Source organism: Quercus lobata, chromosome 11 (genome assembly GCF_001633185.2).
Source record: "Quercus lobata isolate SW786 chromosome 11, ValleyOak3.0 Primary Assembly, whole genome shotgun sequence".
NCBI lineage: Eukaryota > Viridiplantae > Streptophyta > Magnoliopsida > Fagales > Fagaceae > Quercus > Quercus lobata.
The window spans coordinates 35,539,727-35,556,264 of NC_044914.1; the positions used below are offsets into that span (position 1 = coordinate 35,539,727).

A 16,538-nucleotide genomic window follows, 5' to 3' on the forward strand; every position below is an offset into this window, starting at 1 on the left:
CAACTGTGCTAGAGCAATTTTTCTGATGGATCTCAAAGAAAAGAATTTCATTGACATAAGTTCCCACATATATGACACCATTGTGGATGAGACAAGAACAACCTCTAGGCCAAAATTGATCTTTCCCAGTTTGCTAATGAGGATTTTTAGAAGGAAGGGTATTCCAATCCTTCAAGACATCAGTCCCATGTCCACACCCTCTGCTATTAACAAGCTTACCTGCAAAAGGATAAGTGTCAGACTTCTAGGAGAAGAAGATGAAGGTGATGAAGGAGAGGGTGTCCCAATGGAGACTGAAGCAGATGCAGTAGGGCATGCATCAACCTCAACACCCAGGAGGAGTGGCAAAAGGTCTAGAGCATCAACTTCTTCAGATACACCTCCAAATGCTTTCCAAATCATTCTGGAACGACTTGATGGGATCAGAGAAGTCCAGACTGAGCACTCTGAGAGGATGAGAGCCATGCGGGACCAGATTGATGTTTTGTCTGCAAAACTTGACAGCTTCACCACCTAGCATGAACAGTGACCCTTTGGCCATTCCGGTCAAAAAGGGGGAGGATATTACCTAAGGGGGAGTGTATTTACATTCTTCTTCAGTTTAAGTTTTCAGTTTAAGTTGATATATTGTGTTTTGTAAACTGTTATATGGTGTTTTGTACCTATGTGCTTTTGTAAGCTTTTAGGGTTAATGTTTTATGCATAGTTTGTAGGCTTTATGGTATGTACCTTGCTTAATGCAGCCTTTATGCTATGTTGAAATCAGTACTTTAATCTAAATGTCTTGCATTTTGATTTATGTACTGTCACTCTTGTGCCCTTGTAGGATTGTTCCTAGATGCATATACCTTGTGTAGTATGCATTGGTTGAGTGTTAAACATACAAGTGTCTTGCCTTGGACTTGTTAACTTGTATGTCCTTGTGTTTATTCCAAGTGTGAATGAGCACTGTGATCACTACCTTGTGGTGTTCACGTGGTTGATCAAGCCATGGTTCGTTTCTTAGCTCCATCTTTGCTTGATCACATATTGCCTGTTTCATATGCATTTTATGATTCTCTGCTTACAATGATCATGGTGTATTATTGTGTTTCAGGAGTATTATATTCATATGATTCAAGTGCTTCACAGCTTCTAGAGTTAGGTGTGAGTGAGTTTTGTTCAACTGTTCCCAACTCACACGTTAAGTCTAGAGTCTGTTTTAGGGTTTTGTCACGGAATAGCCAAAGGGGGAGATTGTAAGGTTGAATTTATTCAACCATCTAATTAGCTTTATTCCGTACCAAATTTGCTTGTAATTCAGCAATTAGTAACCCTGTATTTAGGTGGGTTTGATGTAAGGGTAGTGAGTGAGATAGAGTGAAGATTGCTCAAGAGTGTGCAAGAAAACAGAGACTCGCGGCTTGGCCTCGCGGGTGACTCGTGGCTGCAAGTCGCCAGACGTAGCACACGTGCCAAGCATGCTGGAAGGTGAACAGTCATGCAAGCTAGAGCACTACAGGACAAAACAGGACAACTGGCCATACGGTTATCTCACGATTGGATCTCGCGACTTAGTCAAGCCGCGAGGTCAAGCCGCGAGCCACCCCTGTTTTGTAAAACCTGACGTTTCACATTCCTCTCACACTCCAGTATAAATACCCCTTTTACCCACAAATGTAAGAGAGTTTCCAGAGAGAATTTTGAGAGAGAAAAAGGTTCGGTGCAACCTCGTTGGAGCAAGAAGCTTGGAGGGCTTAGGTGCACTGGGTAGATTAGGCTTGGAGGGTCTATTGCTGTCCATGTATCCCAACTGTATTTTCTAGTGGATTGTTTACCGCTTGGAGGGCGGCGGAGAGGTTTTACGCCGAGGGCTTCGGTTTCCTCTTCGATAACACATCGCGTGTTGTCTTTGTGTTTGCATCTTCCTTCCACTCTATCTTTACCTTTTTTTTATCTGCTGTGGATTGTGTTTTGTTTCGGCTTAGATAGTTTTTACCAATTCCATATTATAGCTTATGTTAAGTTTCCGCACACTAGTTGTTTGACATATTGCTTGAATTGGTTAAGTTGTAATTTGGGGGTCTAAACGTTCAAAGGTGTTTATACACATTTGTAAGCGACTAAATCTCTCGTTTCGAAATAAGTTAAACAAGTGAAATAGTTTCACAAATGCGAATTTGTATTGATGATTGTGTGGTACAATTCTCTGTGATTACAAAAGAGTTATCCTCTGATTCGATCTCCTTAAAAGACTTGTTGATTGGATTTGTGGTAATGTGATTTTGATTCGAACACCCAATGTACTTCAATTTGGCTGAAGAATGGATCGAAGATCTTTGGAACAGAATTACAATGAATCTCTGGCTATGAGCTTGTTGGAAATCCCTTGTTCTTTGCGTTCTTCGTGTTCTTCGTGTGTTCTTCGTCTTCGAAAGTTTGTGGTGGAAGTTCTCCGAGGCTTTAGAGGCTTGAATTCATGGAGCTTCATTGATTTGTGGTTGTTTGAGGTTTCTGGAGGCTTTTGAGCTTGATTCCAGTGACCTTTAAGATCTAGGCAGGTAGTTTGGATGATTCTGCTTCGAATGTTCTTTGTATTTGAAGGTTTGTGGTGGAAGTTCTTCGAGGCTTTGAAGGCTTGAATCTGTAGAGCTTCACTGATTTGTGATTTGTTGATATTTTCGGACCTTTGAACTTGATTCCCACAAACTTTTGGATCTAGGCAGATGGTTTAGATGATTCTGCTTCGAATGTTCTCCGATTTTGGGGTTGAAATTCTTGAAGTTCTTGGAGGCTTCAGGGCTTGATTCCAGCAGAGCTTTTTCACTTCTGAATCTTCGTCCTCTGGATCTTCGTCCCAGGAAGGCTTCTATTTATAGGAGTTTTGGGGTGGGTGAGCGACACGTGACGGAACTTGATTGGTGACACATGTCACAGCCTGATTGGTCCGCTTGTGTCATCGCTTACACGTACTGGACTGCTTGAGTTATCGCTTACACGTGCGAGGCTGCTTGAGTCATCGCTTACACGTGTGAGGCTGCTTGAATCATCGCTTACACGTGCGAGGCTGCTTGAGTCATCGCTTACACGTGCGCTGATGCGTGATTAGTTCTTGCATGACACTTGGCAAATTTCTGTTGGCTTTTGAATAGTGATAGCAAAACCTAGCAGCAATACATGGTGCTCTGTAATTGGCTGTATTTTGTGGACTTGGTAATGTGACGTGTCAGCTTGTGATAGGTCGGGAATTTTCCCTTTCTACAACATTTTTGAACTTTCACCTTACTTTCTCCCTAGCCCTTTAAGTGATCACTTCCCCCTTTAATTTATGCTCTGTGGTAAGTAGTAAATTATGTTCTTTAAGATTCTACACATGCTTGAATAAATGCTTCCAAGTCATTATTTGTTTCTTTCATGATATGTTTGGATGAACATGCCTATATATCTCATTGATATTCCTTTCACATGCTTAGATGAACACTTCTAGGTTAATGTACAACTTTTTCTTGATTGCTTAGATGAACATGTCTAGGTAGTTGTTTTGCTTTTTTAAAATGCTTAAATGAACATGTCTAAATATTTTGATTTTCGCTAGATGAACATGTCTAGAGAAATAGCATGACAATTCTTTGTTTTCCTTCACATGACAATTCTCTATGGATGATGACAAATAGCATGACAATTCTCTATGGATGATGACAAATAGCATGACAATTCTCTATTTTCCTTCACATGCTTGGATTAACACTTCTAAGTTATTTGCTTTTCATAACATGCTTAGACGATCATGTCTAGGCTAGGAATTCTTTCATACTTTGTTTACATTTACATTGTTATCTAACAGATTTCACATTTTGTTTCTCTTTATGTTAAATTCCCCAACACATATTTGTTTACAATTCTTGCAAATTAACATGTTTATATGATACATTGTTTGTATTTGTTTGACATGACATGATATTGGCCGCCTTAACCTAGGAGACCGATTTTACCGAGCGAGATGGGTGCTTAATCCCTTCCCATCTCATAAATTAGCCTCCGAACCAAGATCAAGGGTTCTAGACTAGGCTCTTGTATATGCAATTTTACATTTTTTAGAATGTAACTAGGAAACAAAACAATGTAATTTACTTTCTTAGATTGTATCTAGGACTAAAAAAGTATTGTAAATTTTTGTTACAAAATTGATGTAAATTGTCATATATAATAATACAATAGAAGCATTTTTTTTTTTAAATAGAGAATGTTTTCTTATTTTTTCATTCAAATTAAATAAATGGCAACTCCATGTAAAACCCTCGATCTACGGTGAAGTATATTTTACAGTGAATTCGACATTTTGAGCATCACAATCCCACCCGTGTGCTTGAGTTAGGCCTAGTTTGAGAAAAAAATTTGGCGGGCTGGGGTCGCGGTCACTTACACAAACAAACATCTATCCGGTGGAAAGTGAAATCATTTAAGAAAACCACCAAAACTGGTGGCTCAGCCACTTGAGATGCTGGTGCCTAAGGTTCGATGATCGAACTGCCAATACCGATGGTCAGAATAGTGTTTCTGATTATTTTTCCTTCGATATCGGTCACTGAAACGGTGTATATTGATTGAAATGTTGACATTGGTCACTAGAACGATTGCTTCGACTACCAGGCCCACTAGCATTAGCCACTAGAGCACATAGGGCAATAAGAAGCCAACAGATAGGATGGGGGGAAGCCACAGTTTCTTTTACCAAAATTTTAAAGGTAAAATGTTTTATAGATTTTTATAAAAGATTTTACGAACAATAAAAAATATTTTATAAGTTTGACAATATTTTACATGCAAACAAACACCTAAAAATGGGAAAACTACATGCAAACATATAAACTAATGTGTTACTAAAGATAATAAATGTAATGAGATATGTAGTATCTCCAGTATCACTCTTTTTATTAAATGTGTTATTAAAAGTGCACTTAACATCCCACAGCAGAGGTGCATAACCCAAGCCACAAAGGTAACTAGTGGTGCAGTAGCTATTGATGAGAGATGCACTAGCCAAGCCACAGGGGTAGCAGGCAGTGCAGTAGTTGCTGATGATAGGTGCGCTGGTCAAGCCACGAAGGCAGCATCTGCTGATAAGGGGTGCATTGCGTAGAGCACAAGGTTTACATCAAATGGCTTGATGAGCACAGAAGTGTCAAAAATGCTTGAAGCCATGCTAGATCACAAGTTCTTCATCCAATAGCGTTGAAAGAGTTAGTTCCGCAAATCCAGGAGTCTATTGCTCTTGGATTGCCACGTGTACAGATTCAAGTAACAGAATTTGGTGCCAAATATAGGGCGGTTATATTTTTCTGTGTATATAAAAACAGAGTACCAGTTATGTATTATTCATTCATTCCATTTCTTGTAATTTTCTTCTCCATCAATGAAATTCTCTCAATTCTATTTAGATTCTCTAGTTTTTTCATGGTATCAGAGCAACTAGCACAGTTCATACTGATTTCCTAGTTTCGTTTTTGACCCCAAAAGATTCTTGCTTTCCAAATAGAAATTTCTTTGGGAAAATTCTTGAACTCTGATTCACAGAAACTTGATTCATCTGTGTTGATACTGAATCTTGAAGAATCTTTTGTTTTCTCTTCCAATTTCATTAAAAGCTTCATTCAAGCTCGTGAAAAGCATCAATGGCTTCTGGAGAAGGAAGTGACTCTGATCCGGTGCACAATCAATCCACACAACAAGTCCCTCAGTCCAACGCCAAGATCAATTCTCCCAATCGTTTTTTTTTCTTAGTGCAAGTGAGAATCTTGGGAATATCTTAGTCCCTCAACCACTTTTGGGAATGAGGAACTATCAATCTTGGTCTAAGGCTATGGTTCTAGCATTAACTGCCAAGAAAAAGATAGGATTCGTGAATGGCAAGATTGCAAAGCCTAAAGATGATTCTTCTCTGTACGAAGATTGGGAAAGTTGTAACACAATGGTACTTTCTTGGTTGATCAACTCTATGCATGTTGACGTTTCAAGCAGTATCATGTACTGTGAAACTGCGAGGGAGATGTGGCTTGAGTTGCAATGTGTGTTTTCATAGGGAAATGGACCAAAGATTTATAATCTTCAGCAAGAAATTTCACAGATAACTCAGGGACAATTGTCAGTGACTGAATATTACTCTAAATTTAAGAAGCTTTGGGATCAATTGATTCATTATGAACCTTTACCAGCCTGTACTTGTGGAGCAATGAAAATTCTGAGCATTGCACATGAGAAATCTTATGTGATGAGGTTCTTGATGGGGCTCAATGAGAGTTTTGAGATAGTGAGGAGTCATATTCTCATGATTAAGCCATTTCCTTCAATGAGCAAGGTGTATGCTCTGGTTCTCCAAGAAGAATCTCACAAAGGCATTGGACATGGTTCTACCTTCACACCTAGGCCTAATTCAATGGCAATGTATGCCAATACTAGGGGATATTCAGGTAATAAAGGTGGTCCTAAGAAGGAAAGACCTTTGTGCACCCATTGTAACATGCTTGGACACACTGTGGACAAGTGTTACAAGCTCCACGGGTATCCACCAAGTTATAAGCACAAATGGAAGCCTAATTCCAATGCTAACCAAGTTTTATATCCTCAAAGTCAAGCTGTTGAGGTTCCTTCTAATGCATTTGCTCAGTGTCGTATTTCTAAGGCATAGTGTGAGCAATTACTTGCTCTTTTCAATTCTAGAACTGATCAAGGTGCTAATCACCATGTTGCAAGTGTTAGTACAAGTGTTGCTGTCTCTAGCTAGCATGCTTTCTGGAGCTACTGGTGTACTTGCTACAACTGGTGTGCCTTCCACATCTTTAGACAGTACTTATTCTACCTTTGTTGACACCATGTCAGGTATCAATTCATTGCTTCATTTTACCCCTTTCTTGAAGCATTCAATTTTCTCTGCTAAAGTAGTTAATAGAGAAGTCTTTCATGCCACTAATTGGGTCATAGACACAGGGGCTACAGATCATATGGTACATTCTATGCATGTTTCACCACTATCACTACTACTCTAAATAATTTTGTCAATTTACCTAATGGGGAAGTTGCTTCTGTTACCCATGTTGGCATTGTGAAAATATCAGAACATCTTATACTTCACAATGTTATTTGTGTTCCATCTTTTAGTTTCAATCTCATTTCTATCAGTCAGTTAGTTAAGTCCACTACTTGTTGCCTTATTTTCTTTGGAAACTTATGCTTTATCCAGGACCTTGCTCTTTGGAGCACACTTGGTCTGGGTAGAGAAAGCTATGGACTTTACTTGCTGGACAAGAGCCACACTTCTACACCTGTCATTGCTGCTTCTATACATAGTTCACAAGTTCACATTTGGCACTCTAGATTGGGTCACTTGTCTAATGCCAAATTGGCCTCAATAAGATCAAGTGATGTACATAGTTTCATTTCTGTTGAGAACTTTGATTGTGATATTTTCCCACTTGCAAAACAAAAACGTTTACCCTTTAATAAAAGTTCTCATTTGTCTAAATCTTGCTTTAAGTTGATTCACTGTGATTTGTGGGGACCTTTCTCAGTTTCTACCATTGATCAATGCAAGTATTTTTTAACTATTGTTGATGACTATTCTTGATGCACTTGGGTTTACTTGTTAAAACATAAGTCTCAAACACAACCTGTTTTAGAACAATTTTGCACTATGGTGGAAACCCAATTTTGTAAGAAAATTAAAACTTTAAGGACTGACAATGGGACTGAATTCATCATGAAAGATTTTTTTGCTAAAAAATGTATCTTACATCATTTAAGTTGTGTTGAAACCCCTCAACAGAATGCCTCATTTGCTTTGTCAAATCAGATTCCTTTTGAAGTTTTGTTTGGGCATCCACCTAGCTATGCACATTTAAAGTGTTTGGTTGCTTATGTTTTGCTTCCACTCTTTCAAATCATAGGTCTAAATTTGCACCTAGAGCTAGGGATATCCTTTTGGGGTTAAAGAATACAAAGTTCTTGATTTGTCTAATAACAAGGTGTTCCTTTCTAGGGATGTGGTTTTCCATGAAAATTCTTTCCCTTTTGCTTTTGTTTCACCTCATATTGCAGATCCTTTCCTACATTCTGCTGTTGAAGCTTCCGACTCAGCTGGTGTTGATGGTTTTGTTACTCCTGTCAGCATTTCTAATCCATCTTCCTTGGATATTGCTGATACACCTTCTTCTCCTCATCAGCATGTTCCACCTGTTTTCCCTTCTAATCCTACTTCTTCTTCTAGTCCTATACAGGTGTCTCATTCTGATCAGGTGCCTTCTTCATCACCACCAGTTGCTTCAGTGCCTCCAGTGCATCTAAGGAAGTCCACTAGAGATGTCAGACGTCCTACTTATTTGCAGGACTATGCTTGTACTGCTATTGCACCTGGTGCTCCTTATGATATTGATCAATGTCTTACCTATTCCCATTTGGCTACCATTCTTATTTACTGGTATTTAGTTCTAGTCCTAAAGAGCCTACCAATTTTCAAGATCCACTTTGGAGGGCTACCATGGATAAAGAAATCCAAGCCCTTGAACAGAATCATACTTGGGATGTAACTACCTTGCCTCCTGGGAAGCTCCCTATTGGTTGCAAATGGGTTCATAAAGTCAAGCTTAACCTTGATGGTAGTGTTGAGAGATTCAAAGCTAGGCTGGTTGCTAAGGGGTGTACTCAAAAGGAAGGTCTTGATTTCCTTTAAACCTTTTCTCCTGTTGCTAAAATAGTTTCAGTAAGGCTCTTGCTTGCTCTTCTACTGCTCCTAGGGTGTGTAAATTGGTTAAGTCACTTTATGGTTTGAGACAAGCTTTAAGGTAGTGGTACACTAAGCTGTCAGCAACAATAAAGGAGCTTGGTTTTGTTCAATCTCAGGCTGATCACTCCTTATTTGTGCACAGCAAAGGGTCTTTGTTCACTGCTATACTGGTTTATGTTGATAATATGGTAATCACTGGCAATGATCATGCTTGTGTTGTCTCTTTCAAGTCTGTTTTAGATCAGAAGTTTGGTATTAAGGATTTGGGATCACTCAAGTATTTCTTGGGTTTAGAAATTGCAAGAAACAAGAGTGGGATCAGCTTGACTCAAAGAAAGTATGCTTTGGAAGTTCTTGAGGAAACTGGTATGACAGGGTGTAAACCAGTCCAAACTCCCATGGAATAGCAACTCAAGTTGTCTAAAGGCAGTGGGGACTTGCTTACCAATCTAGGATAGTATGGAAGACTTATTGGGAAGCTCATGTACTTGACCTTGAGCAGGCCAGACATCACATATGCAGTGCACAGGCTTAGCCAGTTCTTGGCACAACCTAGAGTACCCCATATGAAGGCAGCCACTAGGATTCTTCAGTACATTAAAAGAACACCTGGTCAAGGTGTTTTCTTCCCTATTAGTTCTGACCTGCACCTAAAAGCATACTGTGATGCAGATTGGGTAGGATGCCCTGACGCAAGAAAGTCTTTAACAGGCTATTGTGTGTTTCTTGGTGATGCATTAGTATCTTGGAGGTCTAAGAAACAAAGCATAGTGTCTAGGTCCAGTGCAAAGGCAGAGGATAGGGCTATGGCTTCAACTACCTGTGAATTGACTTGGATTTTGCACTTATTACAAGATTTACATATCAAACATGATAAGCTTGCATTGATGTACTGTGACAACCAAGCAGCACTTCACATAGCTACAAATCCAGTATTCTATGAGAGGTCAAAACATATAGAAGCTGGTTGTCATGTTGTGAGAAACAAGATTCTTGATGGTGCACTTAAAACCTTCTATGTATCAACTAAGGATCAGTTGGCAGATGTGTTCACCAAAGCATTAGGAGTGGAAAGTTTTTCTAAACTAATCAGAAGGCTAGGTGTCATCAATTTTTTTGCTTCTACAGTGGCTTATCCTCATATAGGTTTGGAAAAGCAAGAGGCAAGAGCTATGCTCTTGAGGGGGAGTATTAAAAGTGCACTTAACATCCCACAGCAAAGGTGCATAACCCAAGCCACAAAGGTAACCAATGGTGCAGTAGCTACTGATGAGAGATAGCCAAGCCACAGGGGTAGTAGGCAGTGCAGTAGTTGCTGATGATAGGTGCACTGGTCAAGCCACGAAGGCAGCATCTGTTGATAAGGGATGCATTGCCTAGAGCACAAGGTTTACATCAAATGGCTTGATGAGCACAGAAGTGTCAGAATTGCTTTAAGCCATGCTAGATCACGAGTTCTTCATCCATTAACGTTGAAGGAGTTAGTTCCGCAAATCCAGGAGTCTATTGCTCTTGGATTGCCACGTGTACAGATTCAAGTAACAGAATTTGGCGCCAAATATAGGGCGGTTATATTTTTCTGTGTATATAAAAACAGAGTACCAGTTATGTATTATTCATTCATTCCATTTCTTGTAATTTTCTTCTCCATCAATGAAATTCTCTCAATTCTATTTAGATTCTCTAGTTTTTTCATGTGTGGAATAGCTTCTCTACTCCTAGGAACGTGCCTTCATTCTCCAAAACTCGTAGCATCAACATTAATATCCAAATCGTTAATTTTCCAGCTGTAGAGGCTGGTCTGCCCGAAGGATGTGAGAATATTGACTCAATAGTGGATTCCCAAGAAATGGTTCATAATTTTTTCAAAGCCACTAAGATGCTCCAACGACCACTCGAGCAACTACTACAAGATTTCCAACCTAGTTGCCTTGTTCCCGACATGTTCTTTCCATGGTCAACTGATATTGCTGCTAAATTTGGTATTCCAAGGCTTGTTTTCCATGGGATCAATATTTTTTATTTTTTTTTTCTATTGACCATAGTTCGAGACTATATGAACCTTACAAGAAAGTTTCATCTGATTCTGAACCTTTTGTCATATAGGTCCAGTTTCACTATGCAATAAGGATGCCGAAGATAAAGCTCAGACGGGAAAGGAAGCCTCTATTGACGAACATGAATGTTTGAAGTGGCTTGGTACAAAGAAACCCAATTCTATCATTTACATATGTTTTGGTAGTATAGCAAACTTTAGTGATTCTCAGCTCATAGAGATTGCAATGGGTCTTGAGGCTTCTGAACAACAATTCATTTGGGTTGTGAAGAAAGGAAAAAATGAAAAAGAAGAGGAAGATTGGTTGCCTAAAGGATTTGAGAAAAGAATGAAGGCAAGGGACAAATTCTAAGAGGTTGGGCACCCTAAGTGTTGATTCTTGACCATGAAGCAGTTGGAGGATTTGTGACTCATTGTGGGTGGAATTCGACCTTGGAAGGAGTGATTGTAGGGTTGCCCATGGTCACATGGCCTTTGAGTGCAGAGCAATTTTACAATGAGAAGTTAGTAACTTAGGTTCTGAAAATTGGGGTTGATGTTGGTGTTCGACAATGGATAAGAGTGGTGGGAGATAGTATCAAGAGGGATGCAATTGAGAGGGCAATGAAGTGAATTATGGTGGGTGAAGAAACAAAGGAAATGAGAGGCAGAGCCATGGTACTTAAGGAGATGGCAAAGACAGCTGTTGAAGAAGTGGGATCATCTTACTCTGATTTGAATGCTTTAATTGAAGAATTAAGGTCACATTGTCCTTGATCTTATTTGACACAAGAAATTTCCAATATGGTTCTTTCATCCTTAAAAATGAAAAAAAAAAAAAAATATCACTATTGCTTAGTGTGTGTGAGTTTTTCTCGCTTAATTTTTCTTCAGAAATTATAGGATGTATTCATAAGAAATTGGAAATATGTGGCCACTTACATACTAATCGGAAATATGTGTCCATATACTTACCTACTAGAGGTTACAATATTATAAGTTGCATTACATGGGATTACACAAATTTTAACTAAGTTTTACTTAAAAAGTCAATTTTTCCTCCTTTTTTTTTTTTTTTTTTTCACTATTGTTTTTAAATAAGGGAAATTACAGTAAACTCACCTATGATTTGACTCGTTTTCATTATACCTATACGTGATTTAAAACTTAACACTTTGCCCACCTGTATTTAACTTTATTGGTCTCTATTACCCACCTTTGGCTTTTTGTTAAAAAACAACTTTTACCACCAAAACATAACATAACACGAATAAAAAATGTTAGGGTTTGAATTTTTTGAAAATGCTTGGGTTATGGGGTTTTGAAAGTAAAAAACCAAAAAGAAAGAGATTAGAAATAATCATAATTTTTTAAAGCAAATTTAACAAACTGAACCAAGATACCCAAATGCACACCATCCCTTCCCCCAAAGAAAAAGAAAAACCACCTTGGCCTTTTGAACAGCACGACCTTTGTTCTCGTCTTTCATGCCAATAGTAGATGTCAAAACTTTTGTTCAATTCCGGAAACAAAAATCATTAAAATTGCTATCACTATTATCATGTACATGGAATGGTTATTAGCATTGGGACAATGGGATTCTTACTCTTCTCAGTAGCTAGTCCATTGTTCTTTAAAATCTCAGAGATTGTGACAATTGTAGTGATTATTGTAATGAAATAAAATATGTGAAGAATTTTAGTAAGTATGATAATTCTTAAACCAAAAAAGAACATATAAAATAGTAATAGATGGCAAGAAAAAGCGCTGAATTAGAAAGTATAAAAAGTTGCGCAATGTGAATTATAAAAGCTCCACGTATTATTACCCTATCCTTAGTTTTGCTGTGAAGCAAACACAAAGAAAAGAGAACCTATAGTGTTATTATTCTGGAAAACTAAACTCCCATGAGAATTCCAAATTCCCATCAATCATTGGAAGCCAACTCTTGTGAGGAAAAAAAAAAAAAACCCTATTTTTTTCTTGTTTGGTTATAAAACAGAGGAAAATGCAATACAAAGAAAGAAAGTTCATAGAAAATGTACCCATTCCCAAAGCAGAAAGCTTGACCTCATCGTGCTGCTAAATGTATCTCTACAACAAAGAAAAAACAAAACTTTCTTGTTGTAAAATAAATAAAACACACAAGATTAGGGTTTTGTGCGGTGTGAATCATGAGGATTTGAAGCAGCTATTCCACATTTCAAAATTGATTAGAGAAGATCTTTCAAAACCCCATCACCCAAGCTCTATTAAAAAATTCAAACCCTAACTTTTTGATTCGGGTTATGTTATGTTTTGTTGGTAAAAGTTTTTTTTTTTTTTTTTTTTTAACGAAAAAGCCAAAAGTGGGTAACAGAGACCAAACAGAACTTAACACAGGTGGACAAAGTGTTAAGTTTTAAATCACGAGTAGATAAAGTGAAAACGGGTCAAATCACAAGTGGGTTTACTATAATTTCCCCTTCTAAATATTAGTTATTTACCAAAAGAAATCACCCAACCACCAATCAAACCTACAAATCTAATACTCAAACTGCCGTGACCCAACCACCAATGATGCCCAAACATGTATAACAACTCCATAACTCAAAATGAAACACCAGAGTCCACAACTTTCCTAATACTCACCAAAAAAACTGCAATAATTATCCTTTGGTCAAGTCCCACCCCTCAATGCCTCCACCAATGGCAATAAACCAAGTTGTCTACTTCCTCATTATCCACTTGATTTTAGATTTGAAAGTGAGAAGATGTGGAAGGAAAAGAAGCAGGGAGAGAAGACAAAGGTGGGAAAAAAAAAAAAAAAAAAGAGATAGAAGGAGGAACGAATGGAGAAGAAAAGAAAAAGAAAGGTGAATGCCAGTAAGAATTTGACACTGAAATGGCAGTAATAATTGCCTAGCCTAATACGCACAACAACTTGTGGACACTGAAATGAGAGCGGTGCATTTAACACCGCAAAGAAGTATATTCCAAAGTATTCCGGACCCCTGTGGGCTACTATAATGTACTATGTCTATATATGTTCATGTCTAACAAATTTCTCATACCAACACTGCAAAATATAGCCTAGCCTAATAACCTCTCTATTCCGCTTGTTCCAGGTGTTATGGGTAGCAAAAGTCGTCAGCTTCACATATTCTTCTTCCCTTTGATGGCCCATGGCCACCTGATACCAACGATGGACATGGCCAAGCTATTCGCAGAGCGAGGTGTGAAGGCAACGATTGTCACTACTCCTCGCAACGTGCCTATATTCTCCAAAACTCGCGGCACCAACGTTGATATCCAGATCATCAAGTTCCCGGCTGTAGAGGCTGGCCTGCCTGAAGGATGTGAGAATGTTGACTCAGTGACTTCCAAAGATATGTCTGGCAAATTTATCAAAGCCACTAAAATGCTCCAACAACCACTTGAGCAACTACTAGAAGAGTACCAACCTGGTTGCCTTGTTGCCGACATGTTCTTTCCATGGGCAACTGATGTTGCAGCTAATTTTGGTATTCCTAGGCTTGTTTTCTCGGTAACCAGTTTTTTTTCCCTGTCTTCACAACATAGTTTGCAACTATATGAACCCCACAAGAAAGTTTTCTCTGATTCTGAACCTTTTGTCATTTCTAGCTTTCCAGGAGAGATAAAGTTGACAAGGATGCAACTTCCTGATTTCTATCTGCAAGAAGCTGAAACAGACTTTTACAAGTTGTTGAAAGAAGCTATGGAGTCAGAGTTTACAAGCTATGGGGTGGTTGTTAACAGCTTCTATGAGCTTGAGCCGGCTTATGCAGATCATTACAGGAAAGTTTTGGGAATAAAGGCATGGCATATAGGTCCAGTTTCACTATGCAACAAGGATGCTGAAGATAAAGCCCAAAGGGGAAAGGAAGCTTCCATTGATGAACATGAATGTTTGAAGTGGCTTAGTACAAAGAAACTCAATTCGGTTATTTATATTTGTTTGGGGAGTATGCCAAATTTTAGTGATTCTCAGCTTTTCGAACTTGCAATGGGTCTTGAGGCTTCAGAACAACAATTCATTTGGGTTGTGAGGAAAGGAAAAAATGAGAAACAAGAGGAAGATTGGCTACCTAAAGGATTTGAGAAAAGAATGGAAGGTAAAGGATTAATTATAAGAGGTTGGGCACCCCAAGTTTTGATTCTTGATCATCAAGCAGTTGGAGGATTTGTGACTCATTGTGGGTGGAACTCGACCTTGGAAGGAGTGGCTTCAGGGGTGCCTATGGTCACATGGCCTATGGCTTCTGAGCAGTTTTACAATGAGAAGTTGATAACTCAAGTACTGAAAATTGGAATTAGTGTTGGTGCTCAACAATGGACTTGGGAGGTAGACGGTATCAAGAGGGAAGCAATAGAGAAGGCAATGAGGCAAATTTTGGTGGGTGAAGAAGCAGCCAGAGCCAAGGCACTTGGAGAGATGGCAAGGAGGGCCGTTGAAGAAGGAGGATCATCATACTCTGATTTGAATGCTTTAATTGAAGAAATAAGGTTGCGTTGCCCTTGATCTCTGGCGCTAAAAATTGCCAGTATGGCTCTTTAATCAATATATATATATATAAAAAGAAGGATTTATTATCCTTGTTGTTTAGTGTGTGTTATTTTTACTCGCTTAGTTGTTCTTCAATAATTGTAGGACATGGTCCTTGAAATTTGGGATCAATAGTCCGATCAAAATTCATAATACTACAATAAGTTGGAGGTAAGTGTCTAGTTGTCTGCTAGTTCTTTAAGTTTCAACTTTTATAGCATTTTGCATGGGATTAGGCCAGATTTTTAGCTAAATTTAACCTAAAAAGTCACTCTTTCCTTTTTTTGCCTGGTCCATTTCTTTCTTTTACAAGCAATGGACTTTCTATGATTTTTTTAATACTTTATTTAAACATTATTTATCTACTCTATGTTATTAAAAAAAATCGAAAATTTAGGATTTCATTTGCAAGATCAACCATTCAATTGCCAAGATTTTACAAAACTTTCCTAAAACTCACAAAAAATCTGCCATAATTCCCTTTGGTCAAGTCCCACCCCTCAATGCCTCCACCAATAAACCAAGTTGTCTACTTCCTCATAATCCGCATGGCTTAGACTTGAAAGTGAGAAGATGAGGAAGGAAAAGAAACAGGGAGAGAAGACAAAGGTGGAAAAAAATGAGAGAAATAGTAAAAGGGAAAGAATGGAGAAGAAGAAAAGAACAAGAAAAAAGGTAAAATGGTGTTAGGAGATTTTCATTTTTCAAATCTTAGATTGTCACGGTGTCCGTGGGGGGGGGGGGGGGGGGGGGGAGAGAGATAGGTGGAGCTAGAAATTTATATTTTGAGGGGCCATATATAAATTTTGTTTTTTTTTTTTGTATTTTTTTTTGTTTTTTTATGAAATTTAAAATAGTAATGTATAATATTTCGTATAGGGCTGGCTCAACAACTTTTGGGAGCTTAGGCGAAAAATTTTAAGTGGGGCCATTTTATAATTAAATCTTAATCAAATAATATATATATATATATATATTGAATTTTTTTTATTTAAAATCTATTTTTCTTGTTTTTTGAGATGAAAAATTACTAATTAAGTTTTTGTATTTATAGATAAATAAAACACAATTTATGATTAAAAATAATAATTTAACTAAAAATAAAATTTAAAGTATAGAACAATAAAACCTGGTTATTGCAATTTTTCTAAAGTTGTGACCACTTGAAAGCCTAAACTTGCATAAATAAAAATTAATTTAAT

The 16,538-nt window shown here is 38.0% G+C and overlaps 2 protein-coding genes and 1 pseudogene across 3 annotated transcripts; all 3 read left to right on the plus strand.

Annotated features, from left to right (window-relative positions):
• Positions 1 to 5,839: 5,839 nt before the first annotated feature.
• On the plus strand, positions 5,840 to 6,664 carry LOC115966775. The gene is made up of 2 exons (XM_031085934.1): positions 5,840 to 5,950; positions 6,059 to 6,664. The coding sequence occupies exons 1-2, from the start codon at positions 5,840 to 5,842 to the stop codon at positions 6,662 to 6,664; spliced, it is 717 nt and encodes a 238-aa protein (XP_030941794.1).
• A 3,458-nt stretch (positions 6,665 to 10,122) lies between these two features.
• On the plus strand, positions 10,123 to 11,567 carry LOC115966777 (annotated as a pseudogene).
• A 2,062-nt stretch (positions 11,568 to 13,629) lies between these two features.
• LOC115967403 (scopoletin glucosyltransferase-like) lies at positions 13,630 to 15,511 on the plus strand. 2 transcript variants are annotated; one of them, XM_031086489.1, is made up of 2 exons: positions 13,630 to 13,800; positions 13,898 to 15,511. In XM_031086489.1, exon 2 carries the CDS (start codon positions 13,903 to 13,905, stop codon positions 15,310 to 15,312), a length of 1,410 nt encoding a protein of 469 aa, XP_030942349.1. In that variant the 5' UTR covers positions 13,630 to 13,800; positions 13,898 to 13,902; the 3' UTR covers positions 15,313 to 15,511. The 2 variants fall into 2 exon arrangements, with proteins under 2 accessions (XP_030942349.1, XP_030942351.1); XM_031086491.1 differs by lacking the exon at positions 13,630 to 13,800 and having other exon boundaries at positions 14,190 to 14,316; positions 14,415 to 15,511.
• The last annotated feature ends 1,027 nt before the right edge of the window (positions 15,512 to 16,538 follow it).